The sequence below is a fragment of the Mobula hypostoma genome, chromosome 4 (assembly GCF_963921235.1).
Source record: "Mobula hypostoma chromosome 4, sMobHyp1.1, whole genome shotgun sequence".
Classification (NCBI taxonomy): Eukaryota; Metazoa; Chordata; class Chondrichthyes; order Myliobatiformes; family Myliobatidae; genus Mobula; species Mobula hypostoma.
In genome coordinates, this window is record NC_086100.1 from 12127279 (window position 1) to 12147145 (window position 19867).

A 19867-nucleotide genomic window follows, 5' to 3' on the forward strand; every position below is an offset into this window, starting at 1 on the left:
GGTGGTCCTGATCCTTGCCGAGTGCTGTTCTGGCCAAGTTATCCAAGATCTTGAAAGTTCCACTTCTTGTTTTATTTCTTTTGGTTATAAAATTCCTTACTTTGTTTAATCCATCTGAGTCTCTGTGTGATCCAATGTCTGGGTCTGAAGACACAGTGTGACAGATACTAACTCTGATTGCTAAGGTATGCTAGTTGACAGAAAGGCAACTACTGTCTTTACGTTAGTAGCTTGGTGATATACTACACTTGGAGTCATGGAGTACTAGCACAAGTAGGCCCTTGGCCTATCTAGTCTGTGCTTTGTTCCATTGACTTGCACCTGGCATTATCTTCTATGTAAGTAACAGTAAATTGTACAAAGTGTTAAATGGGATTGTTTATATTTATTGCATATACTTACTGGATTTTTTTATGCTGTATTAGATTATGGAGTATTATTCTCCTTTACAATAGTGGGAATGAAATCATCCATGATTGAATGACAGAAGACTTGATGGGCTGAATGGCCTAATTCTTCTCCTAAATCTTGTTATCTTATGACCCCATCAAAGATCTTCTGAAATTCAAAATGCACCACCTTCAGTAGTTTTCCCTCACTTATTCTGGTAGTGACAACTCAAAACTCACTTAGACTTTCCTTTCTTAAATCCAGATTGACTTTTCAGTTTCAGGAGGAATTCTGCAGATGCTGGAAATTCAAGCAACACACATCAATGTTGCTGGTGAACGCAGCAGGCCAGGCAGCATCTCTAGGAAGAGGTACGTCGACGTTTCAGGCTGAGACCCTTTGTCAGGACTCAGCGAAGTCGAGACCCAGTCCTGACAAAGGGTCTCGGCCTGAAACGTTGACTGTACCTCTTCCTAGAGATGCTGCCTGGTCTGCTGCGTTCACCGGCAACTTTGTGTGTTGCTTGACTTTTCAGTTTTTTAAAATTTCAATGGACCCTGTTACCGTTTCTTTAATAACAAATTCCAGCATCATTTTTTCTATTGATAATGTAAATTGTCTGGAGCTACCTCATTTTTTTTCTGTCTCTTCCTTCCTAAATCTTGGTTTACATTTGGAACCTCCCAACACATGCGAAGCCTTCATGACTCGGTAAAATTTTAGAAGGTTAGGCATTTAAATAGAAACCTAAGCAAGCAAGATGTTGGATATGGTCCTAATACAAGCAACTTGGATTAGTGTAAATGGTAAAAGGTTTAGATTGGGTAGGCCAAAAAGCCAGCTTCCTTACAGTTCTATCATAACAATTATTATGTATTCTGGAATTAGGTTGTGTAGCAAATATTAATTTCAACAGCAACCATTCTTCAGATTTGATTGGGGATTGCAAATTGAATTTAAAATGCAGCTCAGGACACCAGGCTTCTTGGAGCTGCAGGTGGGGTCAATCACAAATTTTTAAAAAAATACTCCACTAAGACGTCTGATGCTTGCATATGCATGAATGCAACCTAGAGTTAGTGGGGATAACATTCATTTTGGCTGTCTGGTCTGTGGATGTAAAGAGGAAGGTGCGTGTAAAAAAAAAACTATATAATTCAAAGGAAGCATTGTAAATACATTGTAACTATGGAATTATCCTGCTGTTACCTTGGATTATCATGTAAAAATGTAATATATGTCTCTTTTAACATATTTTTGCAAGAATTGAATGGGGGTGGGTACTAGGGTTGTATGGCGCATCTGAACTCATGCGTGGAAGAAATTGACACTTGGAATGTAAAAGGTTGGCCACCCCTGATCTATAGCATATAAAAATGTCATGTAATACTGGGTCAGCAGGCCTCTTCTTCCAAGACTGTCTCAATATGATGCCTGTTGCTTATTTTTGCAACATAAACACTTCTATATCCACTAGTGTCAGTGTCTCTCCAGTAACTTTGTTCACACCACAACAACCCTCCCAGCTTCACCGTCATGGTGTTTAAAATACGGAGATGCAGGATATTACATCCTGGGTCAGCTTTTGGTCCCGTTGACTTCTCCATTACCCTTAACGGGTGCTAATTTCCTTCAGGCCTTAGCCAGATCTGTTGTTCTCTGCTATTTCCAAGAGACTTCTTGTGTCCTTTTCAAGGTATTTGTTTAATTTCTCTGTCATTTTGTTCTTCCCCAGTAAGTGACCCCATCCATTTCATTTTTGAACATTGACAGAGGCTTTGGTGAAATCTGAAATTTTACAAACTCTCAGGTCTCACTGATTTTTTTTGGCAACAATCTTCCTTTAAGCCAATTCTGTCTTAAATTATCTTGTTACTATTATATGGACCTCTTTGCCATTTTTTTATTCACACATTGAATGGATATATAATTATTGAAATCTGCATATTAACTGTGCCTATCACCTCCACCTGGTGCCCCCTTCTCCTTCCCTTTCTTCCATGGTCCACTGTGCTCTCCCATTGGATTCCTCCTTTATTTGACGATTTTATTTAGAGATACAGTACAGACTGGGCTCCTTCCAACCCTTGGAGGTATGCTGCCAGCAACATCTGATTTGATCTGGACTCATCACTTGACAAAATGACCAATTAACCAACTATCTGGTATCTCTTTGGATTGTGGGAGGAAACGAGAGCATCTGGCAGAAACCCATGTATACCGCAGAAACTTCTTACAAACAGCACTGGGATTGAACACCCAACTCTGGTGTTCACCTCTTCCACCTGTCCCCTTGTAGTATAAACCTCAACATCTCAGACACAAGTGTTGGGCCATATCCTAAAACATGGAACATCATCCACATCTGCCAAGTCATCGGGCAGTTCGTGGATTACTTGGAAACATGAATGGAGTCCATGACCCATAAAGAAAAAATATAAAATTAAACTGAAAGCAGGAAGGTTTAATAAAAGGTTTTACCAATCTGATTTTTGTTTGAAGAGTAGAATGCATTTACCACAGCAGCTCCTGTAATCCACCTGCACAACAAAGAAAGATCAAAATTAATGACTTTTCCTCTACCTCATTTGACCCTTCAAGTCAAATTTATTGACGTTTAACTATATACGTGTATCCCATCAAACGAGACAATGTTTCTCCAGACCAAATTTAAAGCACGGTAGTTCAACAATTGTGTGGACTATTATCTAAATGAGGGGAACATTCAAGCATCAGAGGTGCAGAGGAACTTAGGAGACCTCGTTCAAGACTCCCAGAAGGTTAGTTTACAGATTGCATCTGTAGCAACAAAGGCAAATGCAATGTTGGCATTTATTTCAATAGACAATAAACAATAGGTGCAGGAGTAGGCCATTCGGCCCTTCGAGCCAGCATTGCCATTCACTGTGATCATGGCTGATCATCCACAATCAGTATCCAGTTCCTGCCTTATCCCCATAACCTTTGATTCAGCTATCTTTAAGAGCTCTATCCATCTCTTTCTTGAAAGCATCCAGACACTTGGCCTCCACTGCCTTCTGGGGCAGAGTATTCCAAATATCCACCACTCTTTGGGTGAAAAAGTTTTTCCTCAACTCCGTTCTAAATGGCCTACCCCTTATTCTTAAACTGTGGCCTGTGGTTCTGGACTCACCCATCAGCGGGAACATGCTTCCTGCCTCCAGCATGTCCAATCCCTTAATAATCTTATATGTTTCAATAAGATCCCCTCTCAGCCTTCTAAATTCCAGAGTATACAAGCCCAGTCGCTCCAATCTTTCGACATATGACAGTCCCGCCATCCCGGGAACTAACCTCGTGAACCTACGCTGCATTCCCTCAATAGCAAGAATGTCCTTCCTCAAATTTGGAGACCAAAACTGCACACAGTACTCCAGTCTCACCAGGGCCCTGTACAGCTGCAGAAGGAACTCTTCGCTCTTATACTCAATTCCCCCTTGTTATGAAGGCCAGCATGCCATTAGCTTTCTTCACTGCCTCTGTACTTGCATGCTTGCTTTCAGTGACTGATGTACAAGAACACATAGATCTCATTGTGCTTCCCCTTTTCCTAACTTGACTCCATTTAGATAACAATTTGCCTTCCTGTTTTTACCACCAAAGTGGATAACCTCACATTTATCCACATTAAACTGCATCTGCCATGCATCTGCCCACTCACCCAGCCTGTCCAAGTCACCCTGCATTCTCATAACATCCTACTCACATTTCACACTGCCACCCAGCTTTGTGTCATCGGCAAATTTGTTAATGGGGAATCATTAGCAAATTTCAAGGGGAATCAAATATAAAAGCAAGAAGATGATGCTGAACCTCTTAAAGACACCAGTCAGGCTGCACTTGGAGTATTGCCAACAGTTTTGGGCCCCCATATCTCAGAAAGGATGGGTTGTCGTTGAACAGAGACCAGAGGAGGTTAACGAGAATGATTCCAGGAATGAAGGGGTAAATATATGAAGAGCATTTGGTAACTTTGAGCCTGTACTCACTGGAATTTAGACGAATGTGGGGGGGATCTCATTGAAGCCTACTGAATGTTAGAAGGACTAGATAGGGTGGATGTGGAGAGGATGTTTTCTTTGGTGGGAGTATCCAGAACTAAAGGACACAGCTTCAAAATCGAGGGACGACCTTTTAGAACCGAGGTAAGGAGGAGGTTTTTTAAGCTAGAGAGTAGTAAATTTGTGGAATGCGTTGCCACAGATTGTGGTGGAAGCCAAGTCAGTGCGCATATTTAAGGGGGAAGTTGCTCTTTTCCTGATTGGTCAGGGCATGAATGGATATGGCGAGAAGGCAGGTGTATGGGATCCGGGATTAACTATGATGGAATGGCAGACCAGACTCGATGGACTCAATGGCCTCATTCTGCTCCTATGTCTTATGGTCTTATAACACACAACTTATGAAAGTGAGAATAAATAGATAAACAAAATAACAAACATAAATTAAATATTGTGCGGTACAGCAGAAATTAACCAACACACACTAAATGCTGGAGGAACTCAGCAAGCTAGGCAGCATCTATGGAAAAGAGTACAGTCAACGTTTTGGGTCGAGACTCTTCAGCAGGGCTGGTAGGGAAGACAAGTTCCTAGGAAGGATATGGGGCTGTGGCAGCAGGTCTGGGTGAGCAGCTGGTCAAAGAGTCGGAAGGCAGCAGAGATCACAGAGGGGGAGCAGTGAGAGAGGGTTTCACTGAACTCCCATCTAAAGGAAGAGTTAAGCTTCTTCAGGTTAGGCATCTCTGGAAAGGGCTTCACAGTGTAGTAATCCAGTCACAAACAAGAGAAAAATCTGCAGATGCTGGAAATTCAAGCAACACATACAACTGCTGCCTGGCCTGCTGAGTTCCTCCAGCATTTTATACGTGTTGCTTCAATTCCAGCATCTGCAGATTTTCTGTTGTTTGTGATTAGAACAAATTAACCAGTGACACTTTGAATACAATGCTGCAGGGAGTTCAGAAGCCTAATGGCCGGAGGGAAGAAGCTGTTTCCCATCTTGACTATTCTTGTTTTTGTACATCGCAGTCTCCTCCCTGATGATAGAGAGTCAAAGAGGATGCTGGATGGATGGGTGGGATCAGTAATAATACTAAGGGCCCTGCTTCTGACAAATATCCTGATGGATGGTCGGGAGATGCCGATGATCCTCTCAGCTTCTATCTTATTCCTTTGTCAGGACTTTCAGCCCAACATCTGGCTGCTCTCATCCCAGATGGAGATGCAGCTAGCCAGGACTCTCTCAATGGGGATCTTGTAAAATTCAGTTAAGGTGGGTGGGAGGTGGAACCTCACTTGTCTCAATCTCCTCAGAAAGTTGAGGTGCTGTCGTGCCTTCTTATTCAGGGAGGTGACATTGAGGTCATCCATGATGTGAACTCCAAGAAACTGTGTGCACTTAATGCTCTCTCTGGTGGAGCTGTGTATGCACAGAGGGGGATAGTTCATCTGCACCTTCCTGAAGTCTACAATCATTTCCTTGTCATCTCCCATTCGCCCCCCAATTTCCTTTGCATCTGGAAAACGGGCCTAGTGTTTCATGGGTCTCCTGACTTCAGTGCCCCTCCCTGCTGCCAAACATCGTAACGTCATTCCATAAACCGAAAGACAGAGGAATCAGATGTGAAAAATTTAAAGCATTGCAATCAAATGATCCACAGCAAGTGAGTTTACTTGTGAAGATGAAGGCTGACTCTCCAGCTCTTGGGCCCCTTGGCAACATGCCCTGATGAAGAATTTCGGCCCGAACTTCGGCTGGTCATTTCGCTCCATGAATGTTGCCTATCCTGCTGAGTTCTCCAGCATTTTGTGTGTGTTGCTCAAGATTTCCAGCATCTGCAGAATCTCTTGTGTTTATGGTAACAGTCTGTTCAATTAGTGGCACTTACGGATAAATTTAAAGAGCGAGGGAAGACAATTCCAATCTCAGATGTCCATCAGGAATACTAGTGGGATCGAGTCCTCACACGAGTGCATAAATTGGAAAAATATTCTTCAGCCCATCATGTCAGTGTCAAATATTGAGCACCCACTTACGCTAAACCTATTTTATTCTCCCCACACCTATTAGTTCCTGCCCCCCCCTCAGATTCTCCCTCAGATTCTCCCACTCATCCATACGCTCAGGGCAACTGATTAATCTAAAAGCCCACACCATTACACCATAAAACATCGGAGCATACTGGTAACCCGAGTTACCAGTATTCCACAATATTTCAAACATAGGAGCAGAATTTGGCCATTCAACTCATTAAGTCTGCTTCACCATTCCATCATAGCTGATTTTTTAAAATCCTTCTCATCTCTATTCTCCCCATAACCTTTAATGCCCTTACTAATCAAGAAACTATCAACTTCCGCTTTAAACATATCTAAATATAACTTAATATAACTTTTAGGCTTATACTTGCTGGAATTTAGAAAATTGAGGGGGGATCTGATTGAAACGTATAAAATCCTAAAGGGATTGGACAGGCTAGATGCAGGAAGATTGTTCCCGATGTTGGGGAAGTCCAGAACGAGGGGTCACAGTTTGAGGATAAAGGGGAAGCCTTTTAGGACCGAGATTAGGAAAAACTTCTTCACACAGAGAGTGGTGAATCTGTGGAATTCTCTGCCACAGGAAACAGTTGAGGCCAGTTCATTGGCTATAATTAAGAGGGAGTTAGATATGGCCCTTGTGGCTAAAGGGATCAGGGGGTATGGAGGGAAGGCAGGTACAGGGTTCTGAGTTGGATGATCAGCCATGATCATACTGAATGGCGGTGCAGGCTCGAAGGGCCAAATGGCCTACTCCTGCACCTATTTTCTATGTTTAAGGACTTCACCTCTATAGCCGTGTGTGCCCATAAATTCCACAGATCCACCAACCTCTGGCTTGGGGATGGATCTGGACCAGCTGAAAAAGTGAGCTGAAAAATGGCAGATGGAAGTTAATAAAGGCAAGTGTGACGTGTTGCACTTTGGAAGGACAAAACAGGGTAGGACTTACACAGTGAATGGTAGGGTTCTGATGTGTGTGGTAGAACAAAGGGACCTGGGAATACAGATCAATAAGTCCTTGAAAGTGGTGTAATCACTAGATAGCTTCATAAAGAGTACTTTTGGCACATTGGCCTTTATAAATCAAAGAATTGAGTACAGGAGTTAGAATGATATGTTGAAGTGGTATAAGATATTGATGTGGCCAAGTTTGGAGTACTGTGTGTAGTTTTGGTCACCTACTTACAGGAATGTCAATAAGTTTGAAAGAGTATACAGATTATTTGCAAGGATGTTGCCAGAACTTGAGGAAATGAGTTATAGAGAAAATTTGAATAGGTTAGGAATTTGTTCCTTAGAGTGCAGGAAAAAGAGGGGACACTTGATAGGAGTTAAATTATGATGGCTATAGATAGGGTGAACGCAAGCAATCTTTTCTCATTGAGGTTGGGTGAGTCTGGAACTAAAGGTTATAGGTTATAGGTGAAAGGGAAAATATTGAAGGAGAACCAGAGGGGGAACTTCACACAGAGAGTGGTACAAGTGAGAAATGAGTTGCCAGCAGAAGTTACAGTTGTGGGTTCAATTGTAACGCTTAAGAAAAGTTTTAACAAACACAAGGATGGAAGAGATTTTCCACCCTCTGGCTTTACTCCAGGAGGAAGTAGATAGGAGCAGGCAGAAAATCAGGCAGGCATGGACTGCATGGGCCGAAGGCCTGTTTCTATACTAAATATTCTCAATAGACTCAATTTAATGTCAGAGAAATGTATACATCCCGAAATTCTATGACCTTACTGAATTATGAGACTGTACTTGGCTTTTTTAAGTCATAAACAATAAATCCAAATTTCAGACATTCAGCAGAACTGGTAACAGCTACTACATGAGTTGAAATATCCTTGCAATTGGATTGTAACCTCAATTTTATACAATTCGACAATACAATGAGATAATTTGTTAAATCTGAACTGTTATATCTTCATTCCCTATAATGTATACATTTTCCAATGTTGATTCACTGGTCACCATCAGGATGGGCTGAACAACTCACTTATACAGTATATTTTCAGATACAATGTAGTAATAGGCCCTTCTTGCCCAATGTGTCCATGCTGCCCACATGAAAAATGAACCTATTAATCCATAAGACCATAAGATATAGGAGCAGGATTAGGCTACTTGACCCATCGAGTCTGCTCCGCTATTTGATCATGGCTGATCCATTTTCCTCCCAGCACCAATCTCCTGCCTTCTCCCCATATCCCTTCATGGTCTGACCAATCAAGAATCTCTCAACCTCTGCCTTAAATATACATAAAGACTTGGCCTCCACAGCAGCCTGTAGAAATGAATCCCACAGATTCACTATTCTCTGGATAAAGAAATTCCTCTTCATCTCCATTCTAAAAGGATGTCCCTCTATTTTGAGGCTGTATCATCTGCTGCTAGACTCTTCCATCATGGGAAACATCCTCTGCACATCCACTCTATCAAGATCTTTTACCAATTAGGTCACCCCTCATTCTTTTGAATTCTAGTGATCCGAGGTCCAGAGCTCGCCAAATGACAACCTGTAAGCCTTTGGAATGGGGCAGGAAAGCAGAGCACCCAAAGGAAACCCACAAGAATATAGGGAGAATGTCCTTAAAGACAGCAGTGGAATTGAACCCAAGTCACAGGCACTGTAATAGCAACAGGCTAACTAATACACTACAATGGTCAAAGTAGTACAAAAGGTGATGATCACTTTAGAATTGGGTGGCACTGAATATCATTTTTCCCAATGTAACAGCTTGATAGAGCTTTGCCAAGAGATTGATCCATTCTCTTTGCTCTACAAAGGTCTCATTTCCCTCTTATGAAATTTAATAGACCGAACAGTGTAACAAGCCAACGCAATTCTGGCTGTTTACCTGGATAATTTAACTCTACACTCAGTGGTCACTCTGTTAGGTATATCTGTACACCTACTTGTTAATGCAAATATCTAATCAGCCAACCATCTAGCAGCAACTCAATGCAAAAAAGCATAGAGACATGACGAAGAGGTTCAATTGTTGTTCAGACCAAACTTCAGAATGGGGAAGATATGTAGCCTGAGTGACTTTGATTGAGGAATGATTGTTAGTGACAAACGGGTGGTTTGACTCTCTGAGAAACAGCTGATATCCTTGGATTTACAGGCACTATAAGACTATATGACACAGGAGCAGAATTAGGCCATTCAGCCCATCGAGTCTACTCCATCGTTCCATCATGGATGATCCCAGATTCCACTCAACCCCATACGCCTGCCTCCTCATCATATCCTTTGATGCCTTGACCGATCAAGAAACTATCAACTTCTGCCTTAAATATACCCATGGACTTGTCCTCTGCTGCAGTCTGTGGCTGAGCATTCTACAGATTCCTCTGCTTTAAAAAAACACTTCCTTACCTTTGTTCTAAAGGGTCACCACTCAGTTTTGAAGCTGTGCCCTCTAGCTCTGGATGCCCCTACCAGAAGAAACATCCTCTCCACATTCACCCAATCTAGTCCTTTCAATGTTTGGTAGGTTTGAATGAGATCCCCCTCCGTTCCTCTAAATTCAGTGAGTACAGGCCCAAAACTGCAAACACTGAGTGTCATAGGAAGTCATTCCTGCCTGTGGCCATCAAACTTTACAACTCCTCCCTTGGAGGGTCAGACGCCCTGAGCCAATAGGCTGGTCCTGGACTTATTTCCTGGCATAATTTACATATTACTATTTAATTATTTATGGTTTTATAATGCTATATTTATACTCTATTCTTGGTTAAGGCAACTAACGAAAATCAATTTCCCTCGGGACTAATAAGGTATGACTATGACTATATATTAACCAATTCATTCCCAGAATCATCCTTGTGAACCTCCTCTGGACTCTCTCCAATAACTCTCTCCTTTCTGAGATATGGGGCCCAAAACTGTTGGCAATACTCCAAGTGCGGCCTGACTAGTGTCTTCTAAAGCCCCAGTATTATCTCTTTGCTTTTATACTTTATTCCCCTTGAAAGAAATGGCAACATTGCATTTGCCTTCTTTACTACAGACTCAAACTGTAAATTAACCTTCTTGAAGTCTTGAACGAGATCTCCTAAGTCCCTTTACACTTCTGATGTTTGAACCTTCTCCCCATTTAGCTAATAGTCTACACTATTGTTCTTCTTACCAAAAATATTATCATACATTTTCCAGCACTGTATCCATCTGCCAAATCTTGGCTGTTCTTCCTATTTGTCCAAGTCCTGTTGCAATCGTATTGCTTTCTCAGCACTACCTACCCCTTCAGCTATCCTCGTATCATCCACAAATTTTACCACAAAGCCATCAATTCCATTATCCAAATCATTGACAAATAATGTGAAAAGTAACAGTCCTAATACTGACCCCTGAGGAACACCACTACTCACTGGTGGAAAACTGGAAAAGACCCCTTTTATTCCCACTCACTGCCTTGTGCCTGTCACCCATTTCGTTATCCATGCCAGCATCTTTCCTGTAACGCCATGGGATTTAATCTTGTTAAACAGCCTCATGTGGCCACCTTATCAAATGCCTTCTGAAAATCCAAGTAAATGACATTCACTGCCTCTCCTCTGTCCACCCTGTTTGTTATTTTCTCCAAGAACCCTAACAGACTCGTCAGGCAAGATTTCCCTTTTCAGAAACCATGTTGACTTTGACTTAATTTATTATTAGTCTCCAAGTACCCAGTGACCTCATCCCTAATAAAAGACTCCAACACTTCTGCAACCACTGAGATTGGATGGAAAAATAATATAACTGAAAAAAAACTTTGTGTATCCTGCATTATATTATGGCTAGTTTGCCTTCATATTTCATCTTTTCCCATCTTATAGCTTTTTTAGTTGCGTTTTGTTACATTTTAAAAGTTTCCCAATCATTCAACTTCCCACTCACTTTTGCTACCTAATATGCCCTTTTCCTTGTGTGACGAGAATACACATAAATTAAGATGTTAGCTGTCCTGTGCTGGCACCAGTGGGATCAGCAGTTGGTCTGCCACCTGTCTTCAGGAGAGAGAGAGATAAGGAAAACAATGGAGCAGCATTTGGAGATGTTAATGAAGGGACAGGAGAGAGAGTAACAGAAGGAGAGAGCTGTCAAGAGTGGCTCCCCCTTTGAACCCTGAACTGTTTGAAGTGATGGACAGGCGATACCCCAGCAGGAGGATAAAAAGGGACAGGTTCGCTAAGGCAACACACACACGACTCCCGAGGTAACAAGACCCTGGAAGCGGTGCGTCTCTCACAAGTCGGTGGGAAGTATCGGGCCATAAACGCACAGGGTGGAAAGGCATGATCGGCGGGAACCTGGCGTGTGTCCGCCCTTGCCTGGGTGCCAGGTTCAGCGCAGGGAAACGATCGTATCTGGAAATGGAGGGGTCACGGTCGGTGACCTCAGATGACATCACAAAGGGCTCGCCCGAAAGCTGATTGCGAAGAATATCGAAGGTCTGTGTGGAAGCTGTGTTGAATATTCATTCATTTTTGCTCTCTCTCTCTCCTTCCCCCCACTGTCCATCTCCCACGGCAGCGATTACTGCGAACTGAACTGAACTAAATTGAACTGAACTTTGCGTCACTTTGAAACTGGTCATTTACCCCTAGACAACGATAGAGCTTGATTAATCCTGTTATCTTAATTCTGTGTACATGTGTGTTTTATCATTGCTGAACTGTTGCATTTATTATCCTTTTGAGTAGAGTACTGTGTTGCTTGTTTCGTTAATAAAACTTTCTTAGTTCTAGTAATCCAGACTCCAACTGAGTGATCCATTTCTGCTGGTTTGGCAACCCAGTTACGGGGTACGTAACACTTGGCTTTTATGCAGTCCTTAACTTCACTTGTCAGCCATAGTTGCCACTGTCTGCAATTTAAGAACTATGCAATTTAAGTTCTGTGGGACACTTGTGAACTATAACCAGAAACCAGCCATCTATTCTCTGCTCTTATTCCCACCAGTATCTTCTTCCAATCCATCTGGACAAGCTCCTTTCTCATGCCCCTGTAATTTCCTTTATTCCATTGTGATAGTCTACTTTCATAATAATCTTTAGAAAAACAAAACAAAATGTGCAGTGTGTCAGCACTTTTGTGGATGAGAGAGGTCAGAGGAAAATAATCAGACTAGTTCAAGCTGACAGGATGGTGACAGTGACTCAGATAACCACATTTGACAGCAGTGGTGTACAGAAGAGCAACTCTGAATGTACAACACAACACACATGTCAGTGGATGGGCTACAGCAGCAGAAGACATAACCATTCAGTGGCCAATTTAGTAGGTGGAAATGAATAAATTTTCTATTGAATGAATAATCAATACTCATTGCAATCTACTGGACCAATTCATGAAGAAAATTGTCATCTGATACTGTCTGCATTTTAGCATTACAAAGTAATTACCGGTGATGAGAGAATTAAATAAAGGAAAACGTACGCTTCTTTGTCAACTTTTTGTCTGAGCCATTTCAGCTTATATTTCTGGGAATTCTCTAGAATTTGAAGTTTGTTGCTGAAATATTCTTCAGAGGAAAATTGCAACTGAAGAAGAAAGAAAGCACAATTAGTATCATACACGCCTTTCATGTTCAAGTTCACTGGAACTGTTTAGTTCAAGTTTAATTGTTATTGAATCATATGCATGTAAACAGCTAAATGAAACATCTAAATGAAACATTGTTCCTCTGGGCCAAGGTGCAAAATAGTCACACACACAGCGCACATAGTAACGATACCACATACGCTAACAAAAATAAATATCAGCATAACTCACTGAGTGACGTGGTCTGAAGACTGATGTTGTCCTTGAGCCATGTTCCTCCAAGAACAAGTACACAGCAGTTCCTCATCTCACACTGGGTCGGCCGCAGACACAAGCAATCTAGATTGTTTGTGAGCACTGGAGAGCAGCACTGATGGGAGAGGAGGCCTGCAAGGGCCATTCCCCAACCCAGCACAGATTCCAGTATAGCCTCTGGGCCACTGTTCTCTCCCATGCCTTCTCTGGCAGCTCCTCTCCTGGGTGGCTGCAGCGGGCGACGGTGCCACATGTGGGTCTGGTCCATGCAACACCCCAAGGCCACGCAGCTCCTCTGCCAAGGGCCTCACCAATGAACTAATGAACCAAACTCTCAGTATTTTGTATTACCAATGCAGTCACAAGAAAAAATACATTTAAGTCAAACATTTGAACTACTTGTTGGACCAGAAGAGGCTGCTGCAACTGAGTGTGCCACTATCTTACCAGCGAGGACAGTATGGACAGAATAATCTATTGATGCAGATTCAGGTTAAAATTAGCTCATTGTCATGTCACTATTTTTTATTTAAAAGTTCCAAGGTTCATTTACAAGTACTGTATGTCGCCCTCAGAACTCACCGTGGTTGACCGGTGCCATCTTGGAATCATAAAATTATTTTTTCTTACTTAGAGATGCAGCACAGTAACAGGTCCTTCTGGCCCCCGCAAGTCCACACTGCCCAATTCCACCATGTGGAATTAACCTACTAACTGGTATGCCCTTGGAATGTGCGAGGAAAACGGAGCAACCAGAGGAAACACATGTGGTTATGGGAAGGACGTGCAAACAGCGGCTGTAATTGAACCCAGGTTTCTGGCACTGTAATAGCATTACACTGACCACTACACTACCATACTGCCCTGTATACTGTACACTAGGGTAGGGTGCAATGAAACTCCTTGAGCCAATGCTGCTTACGGGGTAAACACAAAGTAATAATAAGTACAACAATAATGGGAAAAAACAACAGAATGGTGCAAAGTCTGATTGTACAGTAGAGAGAATGACAGTTTTTTTGAGATTTTTCCAAAATCAGCTTCCCGCACTACTTTCTGCGATGTATTAGGAAAGACACAAGGGAGGCATGGGCTCAGAAGGGCCTGTTACCGTGTTGTATCCATCTAAATATCATGGGGCGCCATGACAGTGTAGCGGTTAGCGTTATGCTATTCCATCTCAGGGTGTTCGACTTTGAATTTTAATCTGTCACTGTCTTTAAGACATTTATACATCATTCCCTAGAGTGCATGGGTGTCCTCCCACAATGTAAAGGTATACTGCTTAATAGCTTAACTTGCCATGGTAAATTGTCCTCTGATTAGGCTGTTTGGATAAGAATGCAAGTGACATGTTTAGTGTGTTTCTGGATGACACCAACATTGGTGGACGGAGAAGCCATTTGCCAAGGCGTTCAGGATCTATATCAAATAGGCTAATGAATGAGAGATAGATTTAACATAGACCACTGCAAAGAGGTTATTTTTTGGAAGTTAAACCAAGGCAGAACGTATAGACTGGGCTCTGCGGAGTGTTGCAGAACGGAAAGACTTAAGGGTACAAGTGCAGATGACAGATTAATGCAGACAGTGTGAGGTGTTGCACCTTGTGAGGACAAACTAGGACTTGCACGTTGAACGGTAGGGCAATGAGGAGTGTGGTAGAACAGAGGGATCTGGGAATACAAATCCATAATTCCTTGAAAATGGCATCACAGATAGTTTTTGGCACATTGGCCTTCATAAATCTGAGCACTGTGTACAGATATTTTATTTTAGAAAGGATATACTGACATTGGAGAAGATTCAGAGATGATCCATGAGAAAGATTCCAGGAATGAAAGGGTTACCCAATGGGGAACTTCTGGTAGCTCTTGGGCTGTATTTACTGGAGCTTAGGAGAATGAGGGGGGGATCAAATAGAAACATTCCGAATGTTAAAAGGCCTGAACATAATAGATATGGCGAAGTTATTTCCCATGGTTGGGGAGCCTAGCAAAGTGGGCACGACTTCAGGATTTAAGGACGCCCAATTAGAACAGAGATGCAGAGAAATTACTTTAGTCAGTGGGTGGTAAATCTGGAATTTGTTGCCAACAGGGGCTATGGAGGCCAAGTCATTGGGTGCATTTAAGGCAGAAATAAATAGGTTTTTGATTAGCCCAGGCATCAAAGGGTATGGGGAGAAGGCAGGAGAGTAGGGATGACTACAAGAGTTGGATCAGCCCATGATTGAGTGGTGGAGGAGACTCAATGGGCCGAATGGCCTACTTCTGCTCCTACATCTTATGGTCTTATAGGTATCGGGATGTTATGTTGAAATTGTACAAGATGTTGATGATGCAGAATTTAAAGTGCAGTTCTAGTCACCTACTGACAGGAATGATTTCAATAAAATCGACAGAGTGCAGAGAAAATTTACAAGGATGTTGGCAAAACGTGAGGACCTGAACAATCGGGAAAGGTGGAATAAGTTAGGACTTTACTCCCTAGAATGCAGGAGAATGTGGGGAGATTTGATAGAGGTATACAAAATTTTAAAGAGTACAGATAGGATAAGTGCAAGCAAGCTTTTTCCACTGGGGTTTGGGAAAACTAGACCTAAAGTTCATAGGTTAAGGGTGAAAGGTGAAATATTTAAGGGGGGAACCTGAGAGTGAACATCTTCACTGAGAGGGTGGTGAGCATGTGGAATGAGCTGCCAGTGGAAGTGATTGATGCAGGTTCAATTTCAACCTTTATGAGAAATTTGGATCAGTACATGGGTGGGTATGGTCCTGGTGAAGGTCGATGGGATGGCACAATAATAGATTGGCATGGACTAGATGGGCTACAGGGTTTGTTTCTGTGGTGCAAGGATGTGGTGTTCTATGACTCTTTGAGGGAGAGGATGGACCCTGCAAGGGAGATTTGAAGTTTAGGGACAAGGCAGTTGGTGGGGAGGACCATAATACGCATTGACTTAGCACATTTAGCTAAAGTGCCTCAGTAAGATGTTAGGAAGGGTGAATGGTCCTTTGTTTACAGGGAGGATGGAGAGACATTGGGTCATTGAAAGAACATCTGAACCTCAAGCCAGACAGCATCACTTTACTTGGCTCACACAATCTGGGAATGGATATTTCCTCACTTAGAAGTGAGGGAATGGAGGTAAGTATCAGGGTGAAGATAGAACATAGAATATGAAACAGAACAGCACAGTACAGGCACATCAGCCTATGATGCTGTGCTAACCTTTAAACTACTCTAAGATCAATCTAACTCATCTCTCCCCCATCAACCTTTTTTTTCTCTTTCATCCATGTGCCTATCTACGCAAGTCTCTTAAATGTCCCTAATGTATCTACCTCAATCACCAACCCTGGTAGTGCATCGCCATTCTCTGTAAAGAACCTGACATCTCCCCGATACTTTCATCAAATTGCCTTCAAGCAGAGGTTCCCAACTGGAGTCATGGACCATTGCTTAATGCTATTGTTCCAATGCATCGAATTGAGTTGACTTTATTTCTTACATCCTTCACATACATGAGTAAAAGTCTTTACGTTCCATCTCTATCTAAATGTGCAATGTGCAATCATAGTAATTTATAATAAATAGAACAGTCAATGTAATATAGAGTACACTCAAATCGGCATGCGTTAATCAGTCTGATGGCCTGGTGGAAGAAGCTGTCCTGGAGCCTGTTGGTCCTGGATTTTATGCTATGATAGCACTTCCAGGATGGTAGCAATGGGAATAGATTGTGGTTGAGGTGACTTGAGTTCCCAATGATCCTACAGGACCTTTTTACATACCTGTCCTTGTAAATGTCCTGAATCATGCAAAGTTCACAACTACAGATGCGCTGGGCTGTCCGCACCACTCTCTGCAGAGTTCTGCAATTAAGGGAGGTACAGTTCCCATACCAAGCAGTGATGCAGCCAGTCAGGATGTTCTCAAATGTTCCCCTGTAGAAAGTTCTTAGGATTTGGGGGCCCATACCAAACTTCCCCAACCATCTGAGGTGAAAGAGGCGCTGTTGTGCCTTTTTCACCACACAACCAGTGTGTACAGGTCCTCAGTGATATGGATGTCGAAGAATTGAAGCTGTTTACCCTCTCAACTCCACATCCATTCATGTTAATAGGGGTTAGCCCATCTCCATTCCTCCTGTAATCCACAACCAGCTCCTTTGTTTTTGCAACATTGAGGGAGAGATTGTTTTCTTGACACCACTGTGTCAGAGAAATGACTTCTTCCCTGTAAGCCACCTAGTTATTGTTTGAGATAAGGCCAATCAATGTAGTGTTGATGGCAAATTTAGTTAGCAAATTAGAGCTGTGGGTGGCGACACAGTCATGGGTATACAGGGAGTAAAGGAGAGGGCTCAGTACACAGCCCTGAGGGGCTCCTGTATTGAGAGCCAAAGGGGTGGAGGTGAGGGAACCCACTCCTACCACCTGCTGGTGATCTGACACAAAGTCCAGGATCCAGCTGCACAAGGTAGGTCAAGTTTGGGAACTCCTGCCTTAAAGCAATGCCCCCTTGTATCAACTATTGCTGCACAGAAAAGAGGCACTGCCTGCCACTCTGTCTGTGTCTTTTATCATCTTATACATCTCTGTCAAGTCATGTCCCATCCTCCTTCGCTCCACAGGGAAAAGTCCTAGCTTGATCAACCTTTCCTCATAAGAAAGATGGCAGTGCTTTTGATCGCAGTGGCTTCTATGGGATCAACCAAAGGTGATATTGTCGTTTTTAAATGTTTTTTTAATGATCACAGAGTCAGTATGTTCCAATGGAGGCTTTGTGGTGCTGTTTCCAAGCTGGAGTCGATGCTGCTCCCTAGTGTTCATTCGGCAGAAGACAAGCCATATTGAACTAATATACACTTGAACTATGAACCAAGACATGTTTTTTAATCTAAGCAGCATCCTGGTAGATCTCCTCTGCACATTCCCTAATTTGAAAAATGAAAGAAATAACATAAGAGGAACTTTTGATGGCTTTATGCCTGTTTTTGCTGGAGTTTAGAAGAATGAGGAAAGAACTTATTAAAACCTCTTGAAGGGCTAGTTAAAGTGGATGGGGAAAGGATGTTTCCTATCATGGAGGAATCTAGGACCAGATGGTGTAGCCTCAGGATAAAAGGATGTCCCATTAGAACAGAGATCAAGAGGAATTTATTTAGCCAAGAATTTATTCTTGGAAGTAGGTACAGAGGAGATGCCAGGGGTAAGTTTTTTACACAGAGAGTGGTGAGTGCGCGGAATGGGCTGCTGGCGGCGGTGGTGGAGGCGGATATGATAGGGTCTTTTAAGAGACTCCTGGATGGATACATGGAGCTTAGAAAAATAGAGAGCTATGAGTAAGCCTAGGTAGTTCTAAGATAAGGACATGTTCGGCACAGCTTTGTGGGCTGAAGGGCCTGTATCGTGCTGTAGGTTTTCTATGTTTCTGTTTCTAGCCACAGGGTGGTAAATCTGTGGAATTCATTGCCCCAGATGGCTGTGAAGGCCAAGTCATTGAATATATTTAAAGCTGAGGTTCATAGGTTCTTGATTAATAATGCATCAAAGGTTACGGGAGAAGGCAGTAAAGTGGGGTAGAGAAGGATAATAAATCAGCCATGATGGAATAGCAGAACACACTCGATGGGTTGAATGGCCTAATTCTGCTCTTACATCTTATGGTCTAATGCTTCAATATTCTTCCTAGAATGAGGCAACCAGAACTGAATACAATACTCCAAGAGTAGGGAGGGGAGGGAACATCGACTCAGACCACGAGAGGCCTGCGTCGGGCATTTTCATGCCTTACAAGTCGCAGATTGGAAGTCTGTGTGGGGCGCCACTCCTCTCACAGACACTAGAGCAATGTGTGATTAAATGCCTTGCTCAAGGACACAAACACACTGCCACAGCTGAGGCTCAAACTAGCGACCTTCAAGTCACTAGACAAATGCCTTAACCACTTGGCCACGTGCCCAACACAAGAGTCGAGTAGAAGAAATACTGAGCATACTGATCATAGGTAATGTGTGTGTCATGTCATGGGTTGAGGTTAGCAGGAGGAATGGTAGTAATAACACCAGAGTCAAACTGCTGTCCAGACTTGTCCCGTCCACCTGTGCATGCAGGTAGACCACTGGGGAGATGTCGGTCTTCACTGAGTAGTAACCAATGACTTCTACTCTTGCCCATCAGGAGTTTCATGTTCCAACTCATGAACATGTGGCTTAATCTCATCTATTATCAGTTTATCCAGCACCAACAGGGACTACTCACAGCCAGTGGAACTGTTACAGAGTTCAAAACAAAGACATTTTATTGTCCATTAGTATCAGAAGACAGAAAACTCGCATTCCCCTGAAAGACCTGCAAGTTCACAAGATAAGTCTGATGAAAAGCCCATTGACTCCTTGGAATTCATCCTTACAGAAGGTAAATAGAACAGTTCCATTAAATCATCAGCATTTTAATAACAGTTTCTCATACACTCAAAGTTTTAGAAACACTCTCTTCCCCTCTGCCATCAGATTTCTGAACAGATCATGAACACGACTTCGCTTTTTGCTTGACCTATTTACTTTGTAACTTATAGTTATTTTATTTGGTATGTCTTGCATTGTACTGGTGTCACA

General features: G+C 42.5%; 1 protein-coding gene across 2 annotated transcripts in view; it reads right to left on the minus strand.

Annotated features, from left to right (window-relative positions):
- The window catches only part of LOC134345127 (neprilysin-like), a 310672-nt gene that overhangs the window by 49750 nt on the left and 241055 nt on the right, over positions 1–19867 (minus strand). For both annotated transcript variants that reach the window (XM_063045312.1, XM_063045311.1), the window contains exons 16-17: positions 12883–12986; positions 2872–2930 (exon numbers count right to left, since the gene is read on the minus strand). In XM_063045312.1, coding sequence (XP_062901382.1) covers positions 2872–2930; positions 12883–12986 — 163 coding nt within the window. The remainder of the gene's footprint in view (positions 1–2871; positions 2931–12882; positions 12987–19867) is intronic.